The 23,848-nt window shown below is 43.4% G+C and overlaps 1 protein-coding gene across 1 annotated transcript in view; it reads left to right on the top strand.

Annotated features, from left to right (window-relative positions):
• Nucleotides 1-23,279, top strand: part of PFN4 (profilin family member 4) — a 48,809-nt gene extending 25,530 nt beyond the window's left edge. Inside the window, exons 3-5 of the mRNA XM_069236031.1 lie at nucleotides 406-540; nucleotides 9,686-9,791; nucleotides 19,070-23,279. Coding sequence (XP_069092132.1) covers nucleotides 406-540; nucleotides 9,686-9,791; nucleotides 19,070-19,098 — 270 coding nt within the window. The 3' untranslated portion in view covers nucleotides 19,099-23,279. The remainder of the gene's footprint in view (nucleotides 1-405; nucleotides 541-9,685; nucleotides 9,792-19,069) is intronic.
• The last annotated feature ends 569 nt before the right edge of the window (nucleotides 23,280-23,848 follow it).

Genomic DNA, 23,848 nt, shown 5'->3' with positions numbered 1-23,848 from the left:
AGAGCCCAGGCTATGCTAAGCAGTGAGGGACCATGTTTACCATAAGAACCTATACAGCAGAGCAAGCTTTTGGCGCCTCTGATGACTAAAATGCCCAAGACCACGTCCTTTATCCTTTAAGACCTCTGCCCCCTTATTTCGGCAGAAGCTAGGCAGACCTTTGTCTCCCCCAAACAAACAAGGTGCCAGTGAAGTGCCCCCCTGACTTTGCACATCAGTCAAATACTTGTCCAGATGGTCAGGGATATGCAACACATAATCGTTGTCTTCACGGTATAGAAAATGATTACATAATAAGTGCAACAATTATCAATGCACAATTTTAGGCATGTATTTAGTGATGCAGCATTTGTCTGATTTCTCTTAATTTTTTTATATATATACTTGTCTTCTATGTACCTGCAGGTGTCACCACAGCTAATCCATATCTTAATTGATGCTTTCAAGAACCCTTCATTGACCAGAAAAGAAGGCCTGTACTTCCAGGATGTAGGATATAAATGCGTTCGGGCAGATCAATATTCTGTCTATGCCAAAAACGTAAGTTGCACCTGTTTCTACACAGTACTTGAATGTCATGTATGATCATGTACATTGCATTCAGATTCTCTCCTATCTGGCGGATCTATCACAAAAGAATGACAAATGTAAACAGATAAGATCTTGGCGCTGTGACTGGAACAAAGGGTTGTGAGTTCATGTCCTTGGGTATAACACAGAAATTAATAGAGAGACTTTAGGGTCAGATGTACCAAGCTTTTGCCAGCTAGCAAACAGCCCAGTTCTGGCCCGGTTGCGACTGGAAAAAAGCATTTTCATATGTACTGAGCCCTATTTTGCGATTTGGTAACCTAATACAGAATTGCAAAACGGGTTAGTGATTTGGTATTAGCAAGGGGCATGTTAAGAGCGCCCCTTCCTAATAGTGACTCTCAGTGGTATGCCTGAATAATTTGAAACCCAAATGCAGTGGCAAAACATTCGCAGTTTACCTTCAAGTTGGTGATAACCCATTCGCAAATGGGAAGGGATCCCCAAGGGACCCCTTCCCCTTTGTGAATGTGGGTGCAGGCATTTCTTCTGACCTGGCAGTCTGTCTACTCTTAAAAATGAAGAGAAATCTTTTCTTTTTTGTTTTTGAAAACAGGCTGTATTATAGAAACAAATGCTTTATTTAAAAAGCAGTCAAAAACACTACAGCAGGCCACCATCCGTGTGATTTTTGGCCATTCCTAGTGGGTTGCAAATTGCGACCTACCTCATGAATATTGATGAGGTAGGTCCATTTGCAACCCATTGGGAACTGAAAACCGTGTAAAACACACTGTTGTACATAGCAGTTTGCGATTTCCTAATAGGGAATCGCAAAAATTCACTATTAGGAAATCACAAATCACAAACTATGTACATCTGCCCCTTAGCAATAAGGACTAGGCAAGCCAGATTTGTATCTATGAATAAATATTACCTGAAGAAGTGATGGTCCTCATGAAAGTTCAGAATTAAATTATTTTGTTAGCCTCACTAAGGTATCCATCTATTGATTTTCTTCATATGAATGATATATAGAGGCCACCTTTCCTGCTCCTCAGAGAGTTCTTTCAGTGTTAGGGATTTAAGATGAAGGAGAAGCCCACACACCCCAGATACTTAAGAATTCTTTCAAGCAGGTCATTGTCTTTCTTCCTTGTCTCAAGTAGCTGTCTAACCAGGAGAGTCGATTCAGCAGTTTTCATACGGTAAACACAAACTGTGGTTGGACAATCTTTCTAAGATAGTCAACTTAGAATTTCCACACATTACCCTCATGTCTTTTTCTGCAAAGTGACCTAAATGTGCATGAAGCTAGCCAGTTTTTTGTGAAAGTAAGCTGACAATGTGTTTCCGCTTTTACGAAAAAGTGAAACTGAGCTTGGCCTATAATTCCCTCTGTCTCTCCTTGCTCCTCCAAGGGCTAACCATCTCAGACTCCAGTAGTAGCAAAGCCTGCTTCCACTTCTTCTAGACATCTACTGTCATCCCTCTTAGAAAAGGTGGCTCCTTCAGGCCTGCAAGGCGTGAAGGAGCCACTTCAAGGAAGCTAAGTGTAATTGGCTTTCCTTAAGATAGAACTATCAAAACAGATGGAAAGTGAAGGACAAAACAGCTTTTGTTTAGGGAAGGTTGTGATCAGTGCAAATTATTTTTATTTTCTTTTATTAGGTCGAGCATATCAGCGTGCAAGCGCTGCTCTTTTTTCGACATGTTGTAACCTATTCTTTGGACTTCACCCACGCCAATCACTTTCATTGGTTCTTGGGCCTACCTTTCAAAAATCCCTTGATGTCATTGGTAAATGCTTTCGTTTGCCTCGCCTTGAGGCTGGTTTGTTACCGCCTTGGAGACTGACCCAGTTACATGGATTATTGCACGATCAGCGAGATACCTTAGTGTGGCGCACTATTTTTCTCTTCTGCCTTGCCGCTTTGTGCTGCATGGCATATGTTGTTTCTTCCTCTTCCTTGTTTTCGGGCATGCAGCTGTTTCTTAATGATGTCTGCGGGGTCTTTTTTTGCAGTTTTATGTAGCTCAACCTCGACACACAGGTATTTGAGCACTTTAGTTTTTTTTGTGCAGTTTTATATAGAGCAAACTTGATACAAAGGTATTACAGCACTTTATATAGGCACATTTTTGGTACTAAGAGGAGATTAAGTGACTGTCCCAGAATCACACTATGTTGAGCCGGCACTGAGACTCAAACCATTCCCAAGGTTGGCAGCTCTAGTTCTTACGCCACATTCTTTCCCCTGGGGTTCTTTGTCTGGTGCATGTTGGGGCATTCTGGGAATAACTAGTTTTTTGGTTTTTTGTTTCGTTTTTTTTTTCATAGTGCTTGGTAATACAGGTTCTGTCATTTAATAGTGCTGCAGAGCAGGTGCCATTCTTAACAAAATCATTATAATTCATTTGCATCAACCTTGCAGAGATGAAGAAGTGAAAAAGCTAGGTCAGGATTGTAATCTGTGACATTCTCGTTTGTCAAGACCTCTGCAGTGGGTGCATTAACCAACTTACTTGAGTAGAGCTTAACATTAGGCAATAGCACATGCTCTTGATAACCTCCGGAGGGTCACCAACCAAGCACATAGGTTAGTTCTAGGCAAGAAGATGTCAAAAGATGTTGTCTCCAAAATGGTGGAAAAGCAGTCGTGACCCCAGACCCAAGCACTTCACAGCCTCAAGCTTGAAAGCAAAAAACATCTGGCCTTTGGATGTAAATTGGACCTCTTCAAATAGAGTTCAGTTAGTAGAGGCAGCCATTTTCCTAACCCTGTAGTGCAAAGAAGCTAATACAAGGGTGCCACAGTGAGAGGAGTAGTGTATCATAGGGCACAAAAATGGAGCAAACACCATCACTTCCTCCTCTCTGAATTTACTGGTGCCATGGCTTTGTCAGTCCCCTCACAACTACTGCAGCCTTGCAGATGACACTTCTGGAAACACTGTCTAAAATGGCGCTCTAATAGCACTGCTTTCTGTTTGAAGAGGCCCCACCTACAATACCCTCCACAATCACTGTCACAGGAGCAGAGCACTTCCCCGTCACCCTCTGGACTCTTGTGTACAATATCACAGCTAGTCTGTAGGAATGAGGCAAAAACACTCCCAAGATGGTGGCCTTGTTGTGTCCTCTCTCCTGGAGCGACAGGCCTGGGAGGGTTGCTGTGGCACCTGGCATACATCCACTACACTACACTCCAAACCAAAACACATAGGTAAAAGACATTATAATTTACAATGCCAGTGGCTCTAACTCTCACAAATGCGAGACCTATTGGATTGCAAATGCTTGTTAGTTTTATGCCACCCCATTGCTCCAGCAGTTCAGGAAAGGATAAAGACTTGGCTGTTTTAATTAACAGATCACTTCCTAGCAAGAAGCAACTCCAACGCCTTGAGACCCTCACAGGTGATTTGCAACGCTTTACAAATCCTGATTGATTGATTGATTGATGCCACAAGAACAACCTACCTTTATGTATCCTAACAAGAGCTACAAAGAAATAGACTTTACAAACCGTGCAAGGCTAAAAGCCCACCTGTTCCTGCTTTTCCTCAATTAAGCGATTATGAAGGACTTTCTTTTTTAGGTCTGCCTTTTCTATTCCTAGCTATCGGCAGTGATAATGTTCATATTCCCTTGTACTCTTTCTGTTCTCTTTAACTACATAAACAAAAGTGTGAAGCTTGATTGCAGTATATTTTTTAATATAGCATTCAAACTAATGTTTCCATTTTGAAGGTAAGTTTGTGCTCCGCTTACATATTAAATGTAAGCATTGTGCAGTTGCTAGCTTTCCCTGTGCATTAAGTGACAGACAAGGGAAATAAGGCACAGTGGCTGCTGTCAAGCTGCAGACCTAGGTAATCCATCCACGAAAGCCAGTGCCAATGCAGGGAAGGCACAGATATTATGAGGTACATGCAGCCGCAACACGGTGAAGCATAGGCACTGCCAGTACAGCGAGCCTACTGGAATTCCCTTAGTAGAAATATGTGGCAAACTTATGCAGCAAAGACGTTCATGTAGGCGCAAAGTGCTGAACCACCTTTACTAGGATTAGTAAACGTTTACGGGAATTATCCTATTCATCGCCCGTTTACAGCTGATTTACAGTGTTAAATCTAGAAGTTTAGTTATAAAACAGTTCAGTGTTTACCTCAAACATCATGGCCAATCCTGGAGGGCTGTGTTTCTAGTCCTCAGCTCATGGTGCAGGGTTGGCTCTTGTGAGCCTGCAGAGATCTCCACCACTGACATTTGGAGCGTCACATTGAGGCAGTTTGCACCATTTGTACCCACTTTACATCTGACCTACAACATGTTCAGATTTACCAATTAAGTAGTAACATGGTTTCTACATTTTGTGGATGTGGAAAGGCACATACAGTTATTGTTTATTTGGCAGGCCCAACAGTGTTCAAAAGTTAAAACCCCTATCTAGGCTGGAAAAAAAAAGGGGATCACACAAATAGAACGAGTGCCTACACCACACCACACAAATGTTGAACAAATGAACAACAGAAACAAACTACTAATATCCATGAAATGCTCAGATGAACTAATCTGACTCCTGTATCAGAGAGTTATACACCCAAACATTCCCACATGTACATGTATGCTTAGTTATCTATAGTTTCTGTTAATGGCAAGGGTCCTCCAGCCTTCCTTGTAGCACATGGTGACCCAGTAGTAAGTTGCTTGCTGACATGTGTCTTCCAGGTCTGTCCGTTGCCATTTTAAGTGTACAGACATCTCTTATGTGCTGTAATGTAGGCCTGTTTGCTTTTCTCCTGCATTCACACTGTCGAGGTGCCATTTCTTTTCTACTCTTGATCATTTTTTCCTTGCATATGACTGTTCCTTCCCCAGCCAGAAGCCACAACCAACTGGAGTCTGTCCATTTCAGTGCCTTCTTGGCTCACCCTCTGCGTTGGCCATGTTACTTCGGGACCATTATTGAATCGGACTTACTTTATCTCAGGAGCTTTACTGACTCATTTGATCCCCCACGCCTATAGTTTAAATTGTAGGGCATTCTAAACTCTCCATATTATATGCCACTTTATATACCATTGATTAATGGCTTTGAAAACATGTTACAAAAATACGTAGCATAAAAACCTATACAAATTATTGCTCAGACATTTATTCTTTTACATAAGCGATGCAGGTCACTTCAGAAGATTGCCTATATCACTAATTTTCTTCCAACATAAGAACCAGTTGAAGGGCTGGATGAATCCTAATGGAGTCTAAGCATTTAACTTGAATTTGTATTATAAAATAAGAGATATCAGAGAAACAGATAGCACAATAAAAGTTAATACATAAATGAATCCTTCTAAAAGTGCATAATATAATTTATGCAGAAAGGTACTATGATACAATAAATAAATGATAAATACAGAATAATAGAAAATATAATTAACACTTAAAAACTCACTTACTTAAAATGATCATGTACATTGGGGAGGGGTAGAGCAAGATAGGCCATATGGGGTTGGGTGGTGGTCAGAAAGGATATGGCAATGAATGTGTTTTGGGACCTCATTCAGGGGACCACATGGCAGACAGGGGTAGTGAGCCCCAACTATGATGGTTAAGGTCGTGTGCCACGGGTGTCCTTGGGCCTGGTGTACTTCGCAAACTAGGCCACTTATACTCTTTCCTTACGGGACTCTCAGGTTAACGAGGATGAGCAGTGAAAGTTTTCTCAGAGAGGTAGTTTGGGGGTGAGCTAAGAATAAGAACTGAACAATCAATCAAGGAACCCAATATATCACTGTCCAGCTTGTCTTCACAGCAGTACGAAATACTAGACAATTGGATATCCGATTCAAGGGTGGACAATCTCACCCCAGGCTTATACTGAAATGCTGCACCTGCTCTGGTGCCGCATGTCCCACACTACAGTGTCTCCAACTATCTTGGATGGTTCCCTCCTGCAAGTCTGGTTTAGGCAAAATTAGGCTCAGTTCAAATAAGTCTTTAGCCTAAAAGAATCTTACGGATAAGGATAAATCTTTATAGCATTTCGGTTTTGCTCATCTTTACAGTCTATAAGTCTCTTAAGGCCATGGCTCACTGTTACCTATTTGACTAAGGACGTTTCTTGGAGGGCAGTGCCTAATGTCCACATCGGTGTACCCTGGTTGGTGTCTCTGTTGACCTCCCTTCATCTGCAGCGGTGGTCCCAACTCTCTCTCTCTCTCTCTCTCTCTCTTCTCTCTCTCTCTCTCTTCTCTCTCTCTTCTCTCTCTTCTCTCTCTTCTCTCTCTTCTCTCTCTTCTCTCTCTTTTCTCTCTCTTCTCTCTCTCTTTCTCTCTCTTCTCTCTCTTCTCTCTCTTCTCTCTCTTCTCTCTCTTCTCTCTCTTCTCTCTCTTCTCTCTCTTCTCTCTCTTCTCTCTCTTCTCTCTCTTCTCTCTCTTCTCTCTCTTCTCTCTCTTCTCTCTCTTCTCTCTCTTCTCTCTCTTCTTTCTCTTCTTTCTCTTCTTTCTCTTCTTTCTCTTCTTTCTCTTCTTTCTCTTCTTTCTCTTCTTTCTCTTCTTTCTCTTCTTTCTCTTCTTTCTCTTCTTTCTCTTCTTTCTCTTCTTTCTCTTCTTTCTCTTCTCTCTCTCTCTCTCTCTCTTCTCTCTCTCGTGTCACCTTGGCAGGTAGGGCTGGCCTTTGAAAGATATAGGCTCTGTGCTGGACATCCATGGACGGTGTAGCCTCTGGACTGGGCTTAAATGACAAGTGTAACCACTGAAATGAGTGCCCAGGGCAGGTGGTGATTCCTCATGGATGTGCTGAACAGTGGCTGCGGCAACACCAGATCTCTGACGGTAGAAGTGATGGTTGGAACAGAGCTATGCTGTTAATCTTCTTCACACAGTCCACCCCTAGAACTGCGCTAGGGGGGACCTGACGACTTCTTGAGGCACAGGTTGATCCCATCAAAGTTCCCACTGATAGTTTGCTTTTTTGAGTCTCTCACACTCTGGGGGGCACAGTTGGGTTTTTCCTTCTAGATCAGTTCTCTTCCTGCAGGGCCAGGCACTCTCCTTCTCTCTCTGAGTAGGCATGCAGATGTTTAGGCTGTGTAGGCAGACCCACAGCTTCTCCAGCAAATTGCAGACTTCAGATGAAGTCCTCTCGCATCTGGGAGACTGGCTGTCATGTAGACACCGGCCCTGTTCTCACATCAGTTCTTTGAGTATTTTGAGGATCACTTCCTTCTTTGGACAAGAAGAACTTGATGCTGGAACAAATTAGGGTGGTTTAGGTCCCTCTTTTATACTTATTTTCCAGACAATTAATATGGATCTGGAGCTGGTTTGAGATGGTTCACTTTCAAATGTTACTCAGTGGCTGAAGTGTAGACAGAGCATTTTTGAAAGGTGATGGCTCTAACAGCAGATAGTAATGATGGTGGCTCCACAAATGAGCATCCAAAACTTGGGCACAAGGAAGTGTGAAGTCTCTGCACCTGGCTGTCATCAGCCTTGCAAAAGTAACTATCAGACCCAGGCAAAAGGGCAGGCCCTGCTATGGGTAGGCCTATATCCCAGCATAGTGTAATAAACTGGCTGGTAAAAAGCCGAATACCAGATTCATATGAAATTTGGTCACTCAGGGCAGGGGTACATGCTCATATATCATGAGGGGACATTCCAGAGGAAGGGAGTTATTTTCCTCAAAACATATGATCCCAAAACCAGAAAGAAATGGGCAATAAAGGGAGGCTGGGAGGAAGGCAGTGGTTTCAAATTAAAAAGAGGAATTGTAAGGAAAATATAAAGGTCAAAGTGTTCTTGATCTTTGATCCATGGTCCTAAAACAATTCATGGTATTGGTTTTCTTGATTTTTAGCAATATTAATTTTCGCATAGATCCTAAAAAGATCTTTGCCTGAACAATTCAAGTATGTGATTCAAATTCCTATCCGTGGATTTCTTGCATATTCAATCATCAGTGCTTTTCCTGTTTCAGGTTCTATCCAGCCAGATCTACTGCTCTGAAAGTCAGAAACATTTGGGAAAACTATGTGTCATTTGAAAAACAGATCCCATTTTTTCTGGCAACTTAAATCTGGAAATGTGTTGTCAAAAACATGGACACCTAATTATCCAAAGTGATACTGATGCCGATTACCCCCAATTTGGACTACTGATATACCCTAGTAGAAAACACAAATACTGCACTTCTGAATAAATTCTAGTCATCTGAACCACAACTGCAAAAGCACTCACCAGCCTGACTATTGAAATTAAATGAAGCCAGAGATGAAGGCTCTAAACTGGTTTCTGATCTAGGACAGGCACCAATTTAAGGTGAAATGGCAAGGACCCCAATTCCACTCAAAAAATATGTGACATACAAACGTTCTTGAGACAATATACAATTCTGCACCAAGAACAGCTAAATTAAACCGCCATCAAAAAACAACACGGTTAGTTGCCAACGTTTTGGTACCTATTGTACTGGTGGGCCATGTAATTATCTTTGTGTAAAGGTGTAAAAGTAGCTTTGAGCTGTAACTGCTCGGAATTAAACACCTATTTAACAGCCTACCTCTAAATAGTACGTTTTAGGAAAATAGTATTGAAGTTGGAAGCAAAACTTTATTTTCTTCCAATTGCTGCTAATATGGCACACATTTGTAGCATGTGTGGTTTGCCATATTCTTGTTGGGTCTAGGCACTTCTGCTTTTCCTGCTCTGTGATGGGCCTTACCTAATATGCACTGTAACATGATTATCACAACCAAGAAGTGGTTGGATAGATGGTAGCATAGAGTGAGAGAAAGAATTGGAGAAATATGGTTGTCAGCAGAGAGACCGGAAGAAAACATGTTTATTGTGATGAATATATTAGGACTGGGAGAAAAACAGAGAGCCTAATCAAGTCAGGTTTCAATGACATGAGAGTGGAAGATAATTTGCAGACCTTTGTTTCTTCTGAATAGTTGGGTTTTAGTATGGTGATTAATTGAAGCTCAAGAAGGCGGGGGTTATTATTGTCAAACATTATACTCTGTATTATTCTCTGCATTATCCACTGCCTGCACCGGCAAAACACAGTAGTAAGTTAAAAACATTTATTTATTTATTTTAACCTAGCATTGATTATTCTTTTGATCTTCTTTTCACTTCCAAGGTGGACCAAGGACTGATTGTAGTGAAAACTAATGCTTATATCCTGGTTGCGACGTATCGTGAAGGAATGTTTCCAAGTGTTTGCGTTGAAGCTGTAGAGAAATTGGGTAAGATAGTAAAAAAACAGTAGCAACCAATGTAGATTATGTTGAATGTGCTACTTTTTACTAGTCTTAAAGTAGTAAAATGCTTGCGATTGCTTTCTATTTTGTTTATGAATACTATTGGACTTGGGCCTGTCTGCAGGGTCATCCCCAGACTTTTTGCCTTCCCCCTCCTGTTTTCTGAACACTTTTTTTTTTTCTTTTGGCGTTTGGGACTTTGCGCATTTTGCCACTGCTGACCTGTGCTAGAGTGCTTGTTCTCTCTCCTTGACGCATGATAGAATTGGCATATAAACTATTGGCCTATTTAATTTGCTTGTAAGTCCCTAGTAAAGTGGTATTAACTGTGCCGAGGGCCTATCAATTAAATGCTACTAGTGGGCCTGCAGCACAGATCATGCCACCCACTTAAGTAGCCCGTTCAACCTGTCTCAGGCCTGCCATTGCAGCCTGTGTTTTTAAACTGCCATTTCAACCAGGCAAAACAAAGCCTTTTGCCAGCCAAACCTTCCTTTTTAATGTCACCCCTAGGGTAGGCCCTGAACAGTCCAGAGGGCAGGGTGCAGTATATTTAAAAAGTAGGACATGTACCTTTAAGTTTTACATGTCCTGGTAGTGAAGAACTCCTAAAGTCATTTTTCACCACTGCTATAAATATTACCTCCAATTGAAAGCAGGTAGACAAGTCGAGCTTGGTGTCTTAAGAATTGCAATTAAAAGCCCTCTTTAATGGTAAAGTCAGATTTTTTTATCACAATATTGGAAATGCCTCTTTCAGAAAGTTGGCCTTTTCTTGTCCTAACCATTTGGTGCCTGCAGGCTGTTCCTGGGTCATGTAACTAAGTATAGCTGGCAGTTGGTCTTTGTGTATTTCTTCCAGACAGTGACACAAAGGGAAGATAAATGTTGGCAAGATGAGCAACTCTGAGTTAACGAGGGGGAGGAGCTGTCACCTATCACACTTGCACACTACAAAAGCTCTGCCTGAGCACTCTCACAAAGAGATTGGCTCTAGGGTATTGTGACCTCAGACAATCTGACACCTCAGGAGGGAGGATACTTTCTCCTCTTCAAAGCTAGCACCAGATAAAAAAGTTAGACCTTAAACCCCCAACTCTTAAGTCACTTCTGGACCTGTGGTATCGGCCAGGAAGAAGGATTGCTCTGCTGCTGAAAGGTCTGCCTCTACGGCTGGCCTGCTGCCCTCCTGCCTAGGTGAAGTGGACTGGACCTGCCTCTATTGAACCCACGACCACCAGAGTGACTCCAAGGGCTAGTTCGCTGGCCTCCTGATTAAAGCCTCAGGGACAGAAGGCTCCAGCAACCTTGAATACACCACCTGGACTCTCATCTGTGAGTCCCACCCTGCCAAGTGGTGCCTCAGTCCTGGAGCCTTTGAAGTGGGCTTGAAGGTGCTCTTCCAGCCCATCTTTGGATCCAGCAGAACTGACGCCTCTCCTCTGCTTCATGGACCAACCCCGAACAGAACTGACGCATTGTCTCTGCTGCGTGGACTTTCCCGGCACCAGGAACTCACAGCTCCTCGGAACCGGCGCATCACTTCAGCTGTGTGACTCATCCTTAATGCAGACTTCGCATCGCAAGCCCTTGTTGACAGGATCCTTAATGCAGGACCTCGCACCACACCTTCGAAGCTCCTTGGAACAGACGTATCGCCTCTGCTGTGCTCCTCATCCGCAATACCAGACTTTGCATCACAAGCCCTCTTCAATGAGATCCTCAATGATGGCACAGGACCTCACACCACAGCCTTCCAGCTGTTCAAACCAATGCATCACCTCGGTTGCACAACACATCCTCGATGCTGACCTTGCAACACTACATAACCAGAATTTAAGATGCTCTTGTTCAGCGTGCCTAACTAGGTCCCTGTGGCCGGCCCACTCTCCATCGCGGGTGGCCTGAACTTGTGACTTTGCCCAGGTCTAGTGTGACCAGATATCCACAGTTGCCGCTTTGTGCTTTTTGATGCTACAGCCACTGACGTTATAACAATGTCCTATCTCTGGTTCAACTGCTTGGATTTTTGTCATTATAGCTTCAAATAATGTATACAATTTTACTCCCTTGCCCTAAATTGGTGTGGGATTTTTTTTTGTGTTGTGTTTTCACTTTATTATTGTTTGAAGCACAGCATAAATATTTTATACATTGCCTATTGATGTACTTTTTTGGCTCCCATGAGCTCTATAAATTGACTCCTCTGTTGTATCACAGAAGTCGATTTTTTTTTATTACCAATTTATGGGGGTGGGTGGTAGGGAGAGCAGATGGCAGTCACCAGCATCTCGCAGGTTTTCTTTTAACTGACTTGCCCCAGAAGTACAAAACTTCTGTCACTGCGTGGCCTCCATATTCCTCTATAATCTCCTAAAGCACCAATTTAGGATCCATGGGGATCTCCCTTTCCACAGTGTCACCCAAAACTTGTGTGATCACCCTCCAGTATTGGAAGATAATCAGACATTCCAAATCTGACTTTATAGTAGGTAGCACATCTAATAGAGATTGGGAATGGACTACTGCCCTTCTTCTGTGTATGCTCCGGATTGTAATAAAATCTGTAGAGGTATTTTATCTATATCAGGCAAAGTCAAGATGAAATTGCCACAGTTCTGACTGCCATTTTTTCCTCAACACATTTTTTGTCATCTAGTGTCCCTACATCCTCCTTCCACTTTCGTTTTAAAGTCAGCACCCGGTCAGGGCAGTTTACTAATTGAGAACAGTATAGCCATGAAACTCCCTTGTACCCAAGCTCCTCAAGTGTTAGCTTAGCTCCCAATGGGTTGTATTCTGGGTAATTGTTCAAATTACTACGGTAATGTTCCAGGGCATGTTGCACCTGTGTATACTGGAGAAACTAAGATTTATGCAGTTGGAATTCGTCAGCCAACTCTAAATAGGGTTTCCTGTGGGTACATGGGATCTGATAGCCCCGAAGTGAAAGATACCAATCAGGTCCTGGGAACGGAACCCGAGCAGTCGAGTGGTATGGACCAACCATAAGTGGTTTCTGTTAAAACGCAGCGCCACTTAATGTATTTTAATGCTACATGCCACGAAATTATAGGATTTTAGTAACCAATGGCAAGGCCGGTGGTAAAGAGTTACTAAACAGTAAAGTCAACATTTCATGTTGCGCCAGAAAGTCAATTTCCAACCTAAACGCAGCCATGTCTGTCCCCATGTAACTAGTCAATAATCGGGATGAGCTGTGTAGCCCAAAGAAATAATTTGACATTGGCACAGCACAAGCACGCATCATACATACCCAGCCTGCACTGTGCACAGGATAGCCTTGGGATTTTTGTTATCCCACAAAAAGGCTGTCAGCAGAGATCCGATAATCCCAAAGAAAGAGGGTGGCAGTGCAAAAGGGTCATTCTGCAAAATGTACAACAAGTAAGAAGGGGAAATCCACCCCTACCCTATGATCGATAACCGCAATGAGGAGGTCCACATTTTTTATTTTTTGTTTTAGTCTGTTAAGCAGGGTGCTGGAAATTAGGCTATTAGTTGTGTGGCCAGCACAAATAATAGTTCCTTAGTGGGAGCCAAACACCCCATTGTAGTGTTTGACTCTCTCCATGTAGCGAGGCGGAGCAGTCTAAGGCCTACTCAAGGGAGGTGGTGTGGGCTAGGAATCCCCAATCACTGGCAGGCAGTAACAATACTCAAATAATTGTCCAGTCAGTACTTTTTCTTTAGAAAATTAGAAGTGCATTTATTAAACACACAGTACTTAATACTACACAGTCATTTACAGATGGAACATAGCATAGCTGACATAACGCAACCACTGGTGACCCCCTAGAGGGGTCCCCCCAAACATATCAAGAGTGTTCAAACAGTCGTAGTGTAATAAGGATATTACTTTGACATGAATCATTGTCATAACTGCAATAATGATGGATCAATAAAGCATATGCAATCATCATGTAAATCTGAAGAAATATTTATCAGAAATAAACTTTGTGTTTGTGCATTCTTTCATACACTTAGACTGTAATGGCCAGAACAGCTCCTAAGGGCACAACAATAAAAATAGCATTTTGAAGAAGCATCGTGACGTCACCATATAACACACAAGGCCCTTAAAGAACAAAGTACTCCAGGTTGTAGAGCAAAACCCCCAGCCTTGAGAGAGCTTGGAAAGACATTGAATAGTGGGAGAGGTTATGATTTTGGGCCCTGCCCCCCATCCTAGGGTGGTGACCTGGACAGAAAAAGCATGTTGTGCTTAACGTTTTGACGGTGGTCCCAACGTTCTAGCCCCACCACAGGCTGAGTTGTGGGCAAAAATGTGAATGCATTACGGGACCGGTCCTTTGAGAAGCAGTGAATATTATAGTAGCAGCTCTCCCGCTGTGCTGGGGGGAGCCGCGCTGAAGTTTCCCTTGTTTTCTTTTCCTTTTAATGCAGACTTGCGCTGTGTTGCTTTTACGAGGGAGCGCCCAGTCCCACCTGGGCACCCCAGAACTGGCTGATGCTGGAGCGCAGTGCAGGGAACCCACCCCCATCTACTCTTGCCAGCTCTCTACATGTCCGCACTCTGGTGTGTGGCCGCGGAAGCTGGTAATCCTTTTGTTGTGTCTTCCTGCTAACTGCGGGCAGACGTGTTTGGTGGTGGCCACCTCCCGCTCCCCCCAGACACACACAGGGAGTGGGGAGTACAGGCTATGTGTGGGGGGGGGGGGTGCATGGGCACTCCCCCGTCCTCAATAAATGCCACAAGGCCCAGGGTGGGGTCCTGGGCCCGTTCCACCTCCGGTTGGGGGAGCGCAACAGTGCTTTCCCCCACCCCTGGGATCTCGGGGAAGCACAATCCTGCTTTCCCCTAATTGAAAGCACTCAGGGGTTGGGGATGGGGTCCTGACTCCTACAACATAGATCTGCCCAGGGGATGGGGTCCCTGGGTGAACTTGGAAAACGGGGAGGGGGCCCCACACACACACACACACCCTCTCCCCAAATTGGGTGATTCAGCTTCCTTGCTCCGTCCCCCAGGCCCTGGTCCACCCAGGGGGAAAATTGATGAAACGGCTGCAGAGCCCCACGCGCTCTGGAGGAAAATTAGGTCAAAGGGCACCAGACTTTATAATGCCATAACGCGGGCCCCGTTGGACCGCTTTGGGCGATACTGGGCTCATTTTACTCCTGGTGCTGAGCTCTGTCCTCCAGGGGCAGCAATCCTTCTCCACTCCAAAGTGGTACAGTCCTCAAAAAGGTGGTCCTCCTGGATTTCTGCGCTAGTTCTCCTTTGTGGCTTTATTGGTGGGTGCAGAAAAGTCCAGGGTTTCCATCAACTGGTTCTCAGGGGGAGTAAGGGGGCCAGCTTCACTGGCCCTTGGGGAGACCCACTGGACCTGTGGTCAACTGGACAGAGTCCTGGGTGGGGGCTCAGAGGGTTTCTCTTTCCGGTTCTATATGGCAGTCCCAGGATCGAGCAGCGTGGTGGGTGGAAAATCTGCAGGCAATAGACAGCCTTCCCCTTGTTTAAGAGTTTATAAAGGGAAGAGGAATGTTCCAGGAGACACGCACCCCAAACCTATCCTGGGGTGCCACATCACCTCCACCCCTGTCCCAATACTCCTGCGCAGCATGTTGGGACAATCCAAAATGACGTCATCAAGGAGTCACTGGTCATGTCAGCTCCTGGGATCTTGGCTCCACCCTTTGCTGACATCACTGCCAGGGACCTGCACACTAGAATTTAAAAGATGCCCCCGGTGGTTTGGCTCCAATTGCCTGGGCACTCTCCTTTGTTCAGGGGGCTTGGGCAGACCCATCCCTGGTGCACTGTGACAGCTGGGTGATTGATACAGAGCATTCCGTCCCACCCCTTTTCCTCCGCAGGAGCAAGGAGAAGTAGTGCTAATACTACTTTTGTGTAGGGGCGGCCTTTGCTCCTGCTGCTGGAGAAAATGTAATTACTGGACACAGCAGGGTGACAACAGGCCTGGGCTCTGATCCTGAGCTGAGCCAGGGGAATATAAAAACTCTGAATGCCCCATAAGATGTACAGTTATCATTTTGGAAGCGTCAAATTTGATTTTCCTGCACAGGTTATAATTTAGTTCGACGTCAATGGTCTCTCTAGGCCAAGGAGAAGGGAAACATACGCTAATGCAGTTCCTTCACTAAGTGTATAATGAAGTGTCCCTATAGTTAAAACAGTAAATCACACTTACAGTGTACACTTCCCTCATGAGGCCTTTCCCAGGTGAATACCTATACCTTCAGAGTCCCAAGCAACCTGTGTGCTGTTACGGGGTTGCACCCGACAGTAGTCTCCCACGCACAGTCCGCACATGTGTTCACATGTACCCAGCCAAGTGCTCCTTACCCTTGCTGCGTCGCAGCGGCCTTATCTTAAGATGCAGGCACTGTCGGTAAACACGTGCAGTTTGTTTACCACGGGTGAGACACCAGTAATGAGTCTCGCCCACAGTAGAAAGTCCAAAAACCAGCTGATCAAAAAAGCAAAAAATCAGGGTGTACGGCTGGGGCAGAACCCAGTGCAACATAGGGGGAATATGTTGATGTTCCAGCTCCTCTGCTATACTAGCGTGATTCATATCCCTAATATTGGAAATGATCATGTTTCCTTCATACCCACATCTGAAACACATCAAGGGTGATTCCACGAAAGAGGCACATAAGTGGCCTTTTCCCAACTATACCTTTAGACCAGAAGCATTGTAATAGACCTTTAGAATCTCAGTAATACGCAGAATCAAAGTGTTTAAGTGCTGCACAAAACGGAGTATATCGTTTTGTGATTTCGATACTCCATCCTCCTGACCGTTGGACCAGTGAAACCTTGTATCTGCACATCCACCTGTATCCATTCGGCCAGTGGCTTAATAACCAGAGCAAACAGGGGTGACGGAGGACTGTCCTGTATGGTGCCTTTATGAATCGGAAACGAGTCCTACAGAACTCAGTTTGCCTGTTCTTGGGCCCAGGAAGCTGTGTACAAAATTGCAACATAACACAGAAAACTAGGACAAACATTCATGGTTCTTTATTTTTCATCTCTTTCAGGGAAGTCCAATCCTCTTTGTAAATGATTTTTGTTAACTCCTCGTATGTAGGACACCGTAGCGAAAGATTTTATTCCCTAGAGGACTATAAAAGTACTTATGCTGAAAACGTTGTATGGTATTTAATATACATAGTCTTTAACTAACATCTCAAGCCCACCCGAGAGGGACAGTAAAATATTGTCTTTTCAGTTGTATCATTTTCTTTGATGATAATTAGACCAGCCCCAGCATGAGTTGGTTACAATTCATATAAGCTTGCGGCAGAACTAAGCACTGGTTTGACGTCTCTATCATGAATTTGATAGCCACTCGGCATGACTTTCTACGTTTTAAGGCTATTCCATATTTAGCACAATATTGATTGACTAGGCGTTAGGGAAGCAAACACCATCAGGTGGGTGACCACCTTACTCTAGGTCGTTGCAGACACCATCTCCAGCCCTGAACGTTTCCCCTACTTATCACTGATTTCAGGTTCATTAGTCTAATTTTAGCTGAATGGAAGTAAAACAAGACCGTATGGGTGATAGTATGCATTAGACTATCACCCAAAAGCCTAGGACTGTGCTGTAATGGCTGGAAGGGAGCTGGCCACCCTAACCTTCAGCTGTATAGTGTTCACGAGAGCTGGTGGGAACTCTGTTAAAGCTCATTTTGAACCAACAGCAGGAACAGGAACTTGAGAGAGCATGAAGGAAGACGGAGGGTGTGGATTCAAGATGATTTTCACAGTCCCTTGATTTTCTTTCTTAATGTTTGCTGTGATAGGAGATGGTTTGAGATGCCATATACGAGGCAGGTGGTGGACAGGGCTGTAGGTACCCCGGGCAGGCGAGCCAGCCTCACTGAAGCTTGTTGCTTTCAGCAGGTATAATGTGGGCTTGAAGTGTCGGAGATGCGTCCTTACCGCTCCATTTTGTTTTGCGATGTAGAGCTGGACAAGCACACATTGAATAAAATATTCTGCCTTTGTTTTAGATTATTGGAGCATAGAAGCTGGCTGCTCATGTAACTGTTTATTTGAATGGGCTTGTAAGTCATTCTACTTCAGTACCACACATTTGGGAGAAATCACTCATTGGGAGGCCAAGATCAGTCTTTATCTAGGACTTTCAGGATGTTTTACCCTAGTCTCCTGGCACTCACTGCTTCAAATCGAGCCTCTGTTTCACTTCTCCAGAATGATTTTGGAACTTGCAGACTTTTAGGCCCTTCATCACTATAGTAAAAAAAAAAAATTGACATTCCTGCGATCCCTTTAACTCCACTGAAAAGCTCATCTCCTCACCAGATAACCCGTCAACAGATTCACCTCACATTCCAGACCTGTGCTTCATCTACACCACAGTGTACTCCAACAGGGCACCCAAGCAGGCTGAAGAGACTCTACATCTTGGATGATCACTGCAGCACATGAAGCCTCATGTTTCCCATACTGGACACTAAAAGTTATAGAAAGCATAGATGGTGTGTGGGCCACCAGTGGTATCGTCTGCTTTCCCCTTTGTTACCCCTCTCACTTTGTTCTTCCCTTTGCCCTTCCACAGCAGACAGAAGCCACTGATTGGCTAAAGGCAGGACAAGGGCTCAACCCTGTGGTATCATCAGTGGTCACAGAGTGGTAGAGGGCACATCCACGCACTGTAGTGGATCTGTGTCCATTGCAGAAAGGACAAGGCCAGAAATCATGCTTTTTTTTTTTTGCAGCACATCTTGGATATGGATTGCATCCATTCATAGATGTGATTCTCTGCTTCGCTCACGCACTTCAGAAAATAGCGTTTATTAAATTGACCCTTCGTGTGACTTCATCTTAAGCCACGCCCACAGCCAGAGCATGAAGAAAGCCCTTCCCCCTTCTCATTATATTTGCTTTTATCTAACATTTGCAGCTGCCTATGGCTCCCCAGCTATGTTTGCCCTTCATGAGTGCCAGTAAATAAACATGCATGTGGAAGGTGGCACTTTACAACATACGTTTGTTCTTTGATTCCTCGATGGTCATTTGTTAAAACTACTTGAAGCCGTTACCTCTTGTTTCTCTCAAGGTTTACTTTACTGTGTTAACCACCCTTCCCAACAGCTGTGACAGATTTTCCTTGGTTGTTGTATTCAATTAAGCAAGGTGGGGGAAATGGGGCTCATGTTTTATAGCCGCCAACAGTAAAAGCAAAATTCTAATTTAAAAATATATATTTTCTATTACAGGTGACTACTTCAAAACAAAGGGGAAGTAGGATGAGCAAGCAGTAAAACATTTTGAATATTATATATTTTAAATATAAAATTGAGAGTAACCGAAAAGTAAATTGCTGCATTCAGGTGCTTAATATTCACTTCAAGGCTGGTGAACTGAAATGCAACACAAGGCAGTCTACAGCACACAAGGATGATGGACGGAGTGCTGAAACTTTTCAAACACTCACCCCCAGTGATAGATCTCTTTGAACATGTGCCCGAGCACTTGAAGACCGCTTCTGAAGATCCAAAGAAGCAAACCAGTATTGGCATGGTGCGACTGGCGACAACAGCTTCACCTCCTAAAATAATATTTATTTTGCAGAGAACAATAATCTGGACCCCCTTTGACTTGTGTGATTTCGCCATTGATGGGGAAAGCCCTTCCTTGTAGGGTTCAGCTTCAAACCTTTCGTAGAAGATGGACCCTCAAGCCTTGGCTTTTTTTTAGTTGTGTAGATTGACCCATAGTTGGTTATGTCAGTTCCATGTATCAATGGTGCCAAGATGCCTTCTTGTAAATGTACACATTACACGTTCATTATGTTGTTGTCTAGTCCTTAAATCATTTAAAAGGTCTTATTATTATGCATTTGAATGTTCAGTAACATTGAATCGTTCAATAAGCAAACACAAGGCAGAGGAAGGCAGGGTATCAAGAGTCTAATTTGTGGTGTAACACTAGTTGGCTCCCACTTCCAGCTCTCACCACACCGCGGATGCTTACACTACGTAAGCTGAGCATGGCGGAGGGATGCCCTACATAAGGCATCTGCACCACAGGGACCGAATATCAGGCCAACCCTGAATCGAGGCAGGATGCCTGTTTGCTACATCATTATAAACACGTTAACTGGAACCTATGTGTTTCTATGGCTTGCCTGGCCTTGTTAAGAAAAGCAGCTGAAATGCATAAGTAAGATTGGGTACACAGCATAAGGCAAACAAAATATATTTAGATATGTAATTAATAATCCGTTTTGCTTCGTAAAGTACCTCTACAGCTTGTTTCCAAATGTTGAGTCTGGTACTTTTTTCTTGTTAACATTCAATAAGAAACTTTTTACTGCATTGTCATGTTTAGTTTCAAATCCCTTCCACATCTGTTGGCTTACATGTCTTGAGACAAAGGCTGGCAGACTTCATGGTGCTCAAACGCTTCCCATTTCTACCAGTATCCGTACCAGTTCCAAACTGTGACACTTGTGAGCAGTGTGCGTGCCATGGAACTAATACACAGCCTGAGATTTGTGAGAACCATGGAATCTGTACACCCATCATTCTGCCAGTTCTACCCCTCTTTTACCTTTGACCCTTGCCCAATCTAGTGTGCTCTAAAGCTGACACTTTTTCTACTTAACACGATATGGTAAACCTGGCCTGAAGTCGAATTCTGGCTTTTTTGCACCAAGTTTTTTTTTTTAAGTTTTTTTTTATAGTTGGGAGTTTTTCCACCTCTATTTGTTAGTTGGGAGTTGTACATAGACAGTTTTACAAAACCATCTTGACACAAAACATCAGAAGGGCTGTAATTTCTGTCGTGGGATGGGTTAACATCTCAAGTTCCTGTAGAAGGACGCCCTCATCCATGACAGTGATTGCAGTGCCGCACACGGCAGTGACAGGAATCTGGTAGGTTCACTGATATCTCCCTTTTCTCTCTCATCACCAGTGGCTCTGGGTTCACTAGACCCCAGCCTAGTAGTGTTCGTGAAAACTAAAAGGAAACTCTAGCAGCGGAACCCCGATGTCTCCACAGATAAAGGGTTAAGTTAGGTGGAGTTGAAACTGTGAGTGTGGGGGTGAAACAGTGTTTCTCTGTGGATAAGCCTGTGGTATATTCTGCAAAGGTCACTGACTATAAGTGACCGGCTCAAGCATGACTCTCTAGAACCATTGATGCCCAATGGGTTGCAGGCATGAATCTTAATCCTTAAATGACTTGTATGTGTCTGAATTTAAATTATGAAAGTATTATGTGGAAAAACTATATGCTCAACCCAGCTTACCTGGTGGTGCTGTAGCACACTTCAGCCGTCTCCTTTTCACAGCTGCATTATTTTTGGAAGCTAAATCGATCCGTTGCCCCTTGCAGTCTTGTTAGAGTGTGGGTTTGGGTTGGGTCTTATGTTGCCAGTCAGGTGTCGTGGGTCTAGTGTCCTTGCATTGAGCTTAACCCTTTACCATCCTTTTTGCTCAGTATACAGAAACCAGATACTGGCATCATCAGAGCTCCTTGTGGTATACATGCTTATGGGTATTTTTGTTCCCACAAGGTGAGGCCAAGGAGTTCAGGACAATGGGAAAACCAGAAGTGTGACCATTGCTATTTTGCCCACAATGCTAGTAGCCCACAATTGTCACTTAAACTCTTTACCAGTGGTACTGTGACTCTCTCATTGAACTCAGTGTGGGTGTGTGGCTCAGGAAGTAGTTTAGCTCCCTTCATCGCTGGCAGGTTGGGTGTCGGCCTAGCAGAGGTTTATGAGGGCTTGAAGGTCACTTCGTCAATACCCATCCTACCACAAGGCTGGTCAAAAGAGCGACATGGAAGATGGTAGCCGCCATCTTGGAAGACAAAATCTTAGTAACAAGTACAGCCTTGAATCTTTATCCCTCCTCTAGTACAATAAAGGCAGATATTGTATATGGCTGAAAAATAAAAATATGCATGCTATTGCTACTTCAAAAGAACTAGTATGCAACAGTTTGGAAGGTGCAGAGTATTACAGGAGTAATGCCTCTAACAAAAATGCAGCACTTATGCAGTACAAGTTTTAACACGGACACAACGAGAATAAAGACAAGCTAAGAACAGAATAGTCAAGAACAGCTAGGAGATGCCCACAAGTGTATAAGAAGTGCCTGTGTTTAATTATTTAACTAATCAATACTTTATTATTCAACAATGACATTCTGATCCCTACCTCCTAGAACTGAGAAAGGTAAATCATGGTAAACGTGGTAACCAGGTGGGTTAGCTAACAAAATGTGGGTTATTTGTAGTTCTTCTCCCATTAACTTGTTAGTTCATAGTATCAGCCTACACACATAAGCGTTACAGAAGTGCAGACATGTTTGTGCTATCAAGTGGTATGTTTGCTTTGTACCTTTCCACATATGACTAACATTCCACTTTTTGCCTCTTAGCATTGTTGTATATTTATACGGCAGCAGAGTCTTAATTCAAACAGTCATCCACAGACCGTTAAGAAATTACACGAGACACTTATGTTGCTGTATTTGAGCACAAACAGAGCATAAGTGTTTCGCCCAAAAATAGAAAATTCATGTTGAATCCTGCCACCACCTACTATGCACTGCCTGGACACCCATCAACAAATCTCAGTGCCATCATCTGTGTTGTGGGTGTGAGTCCTGCTCTTTAGAATGAGGCACCTTAAAGCTGTAGGGGCCCAGGGGAGGGCTATGTTGTTGTGGTATTTGTTTTGTAGTGCAGCAGTATTCTGGCCTTGGCGCACCGTTCCTACTGTAGGGTTACTAGTGGGAATAGTGCTGCCTGGTGGGGGATGGTGGAGCCAGCCGCACATTTTTAGGTCTGGAGTTAGCCAAGACCTTTTCCTTTTACTAAAACTATATGTATAATATACTTTCTTGAAGTATCCCCTGGTCTGGTTTGTCATTGACCCATTGCCCATGCTGCAAGATGTAGTGGGTGGAAGCAATATGTGAGCCTACTTCAGCCACTACTTAACTTCACTTTGACAGCATTTTTCCATTTCACAATGAGTACATTATCCGCACACAAAGTAGTTCCCTTCAGTGCCTCTGTTTTTGTTGTTTTTACTTTATAATTACTTTAGTATTGTGTATTAGTATTGTGTTTAGAGCCTGACGGGAAAGCAGGACCTTACTACCAGATGTGAACACAGGCCACATTCCATGCTTCATCAGTTCTTGTCTCTTGCCAGTGCTGTTGTAAATTCCTTTTGAAGTGTTCTTCGTTTATCTGACTTTTGGTATTTCACAGCATAACAGATTGCACCCATTTGAATCTGTTAATTATTAGCATATTCTCTTTTCACTATGCATTCATTACACAAACCAAAACCTTAATTATCATACATGTGAATTCATAACCGGACAATTCTTCAGGACACGTTTATTCCGGACTCAATTTCAATGATGCTTCTTTAATAAACTTTGCCCTGGAAGAAAATCAGCTTCTATTGTGTTCAATTTGCAGCATGGGTAACTTCACTTCTCTTCCTCTTCTCTTCCAATTCTGGTTGGATTGTTCCCATATGGTGTGCAAAAATAACTATGGACTGGGATGAGTAATTACCACTGGCTGATATTCATTCAACCCTTCACTGTTTTGTTCAGTTAATTTTTTTTGTATACTTTCTTAGATACTTTTAGTTTGTGGCCCTTTCACATTGAGCACATCCGCACACACAAACTAGTTCCTCTCAGTGCCAGGGAGTACTATGGAAATGTGTATTTTTTTAGACCAAAAATATTCTTGCTTTAGTCGGTGCTTTTTTTTCTAAATTGACAAACACCTTGCAGCTTCCTGAACAATAACATTTTGCAAAAGCCATGACAAAAAATAGGAATTGCCAAGCAATGCAATACGTCTTGACCTTGCAAATGCATGTTTGAACATTTGTTTTGATATTCAGTAGGCAAATCTCTTGGAATCGCAGGTTCACCATTCAGTAATTGTGTGCAGTGGACATAAGTGTCTACACACAATGCAATAACTTAAGATCTTTAAAGCGACAT

The sequence above is a fragment of the Pleurodeles waltl genome, chromosome 5, assembly GCF_031143425.1.
Source record: "Pleurodeles waltl isolate 20211129_DDA chromosome 5, aPleWal1.hap1.20221129, whole genome shotgun sequence".
Taxonomy (NCBI): Eukaryota; Metazoa; Chordata; class Amphibia; order Caudata; family Salamandridae; genus Pleurodeles; species Pleurodeles waltl.
Note: the sequence above shows the minus strand (reverse complement) of the source record. Positions and strands in the feature narration are given on the sequence as shown.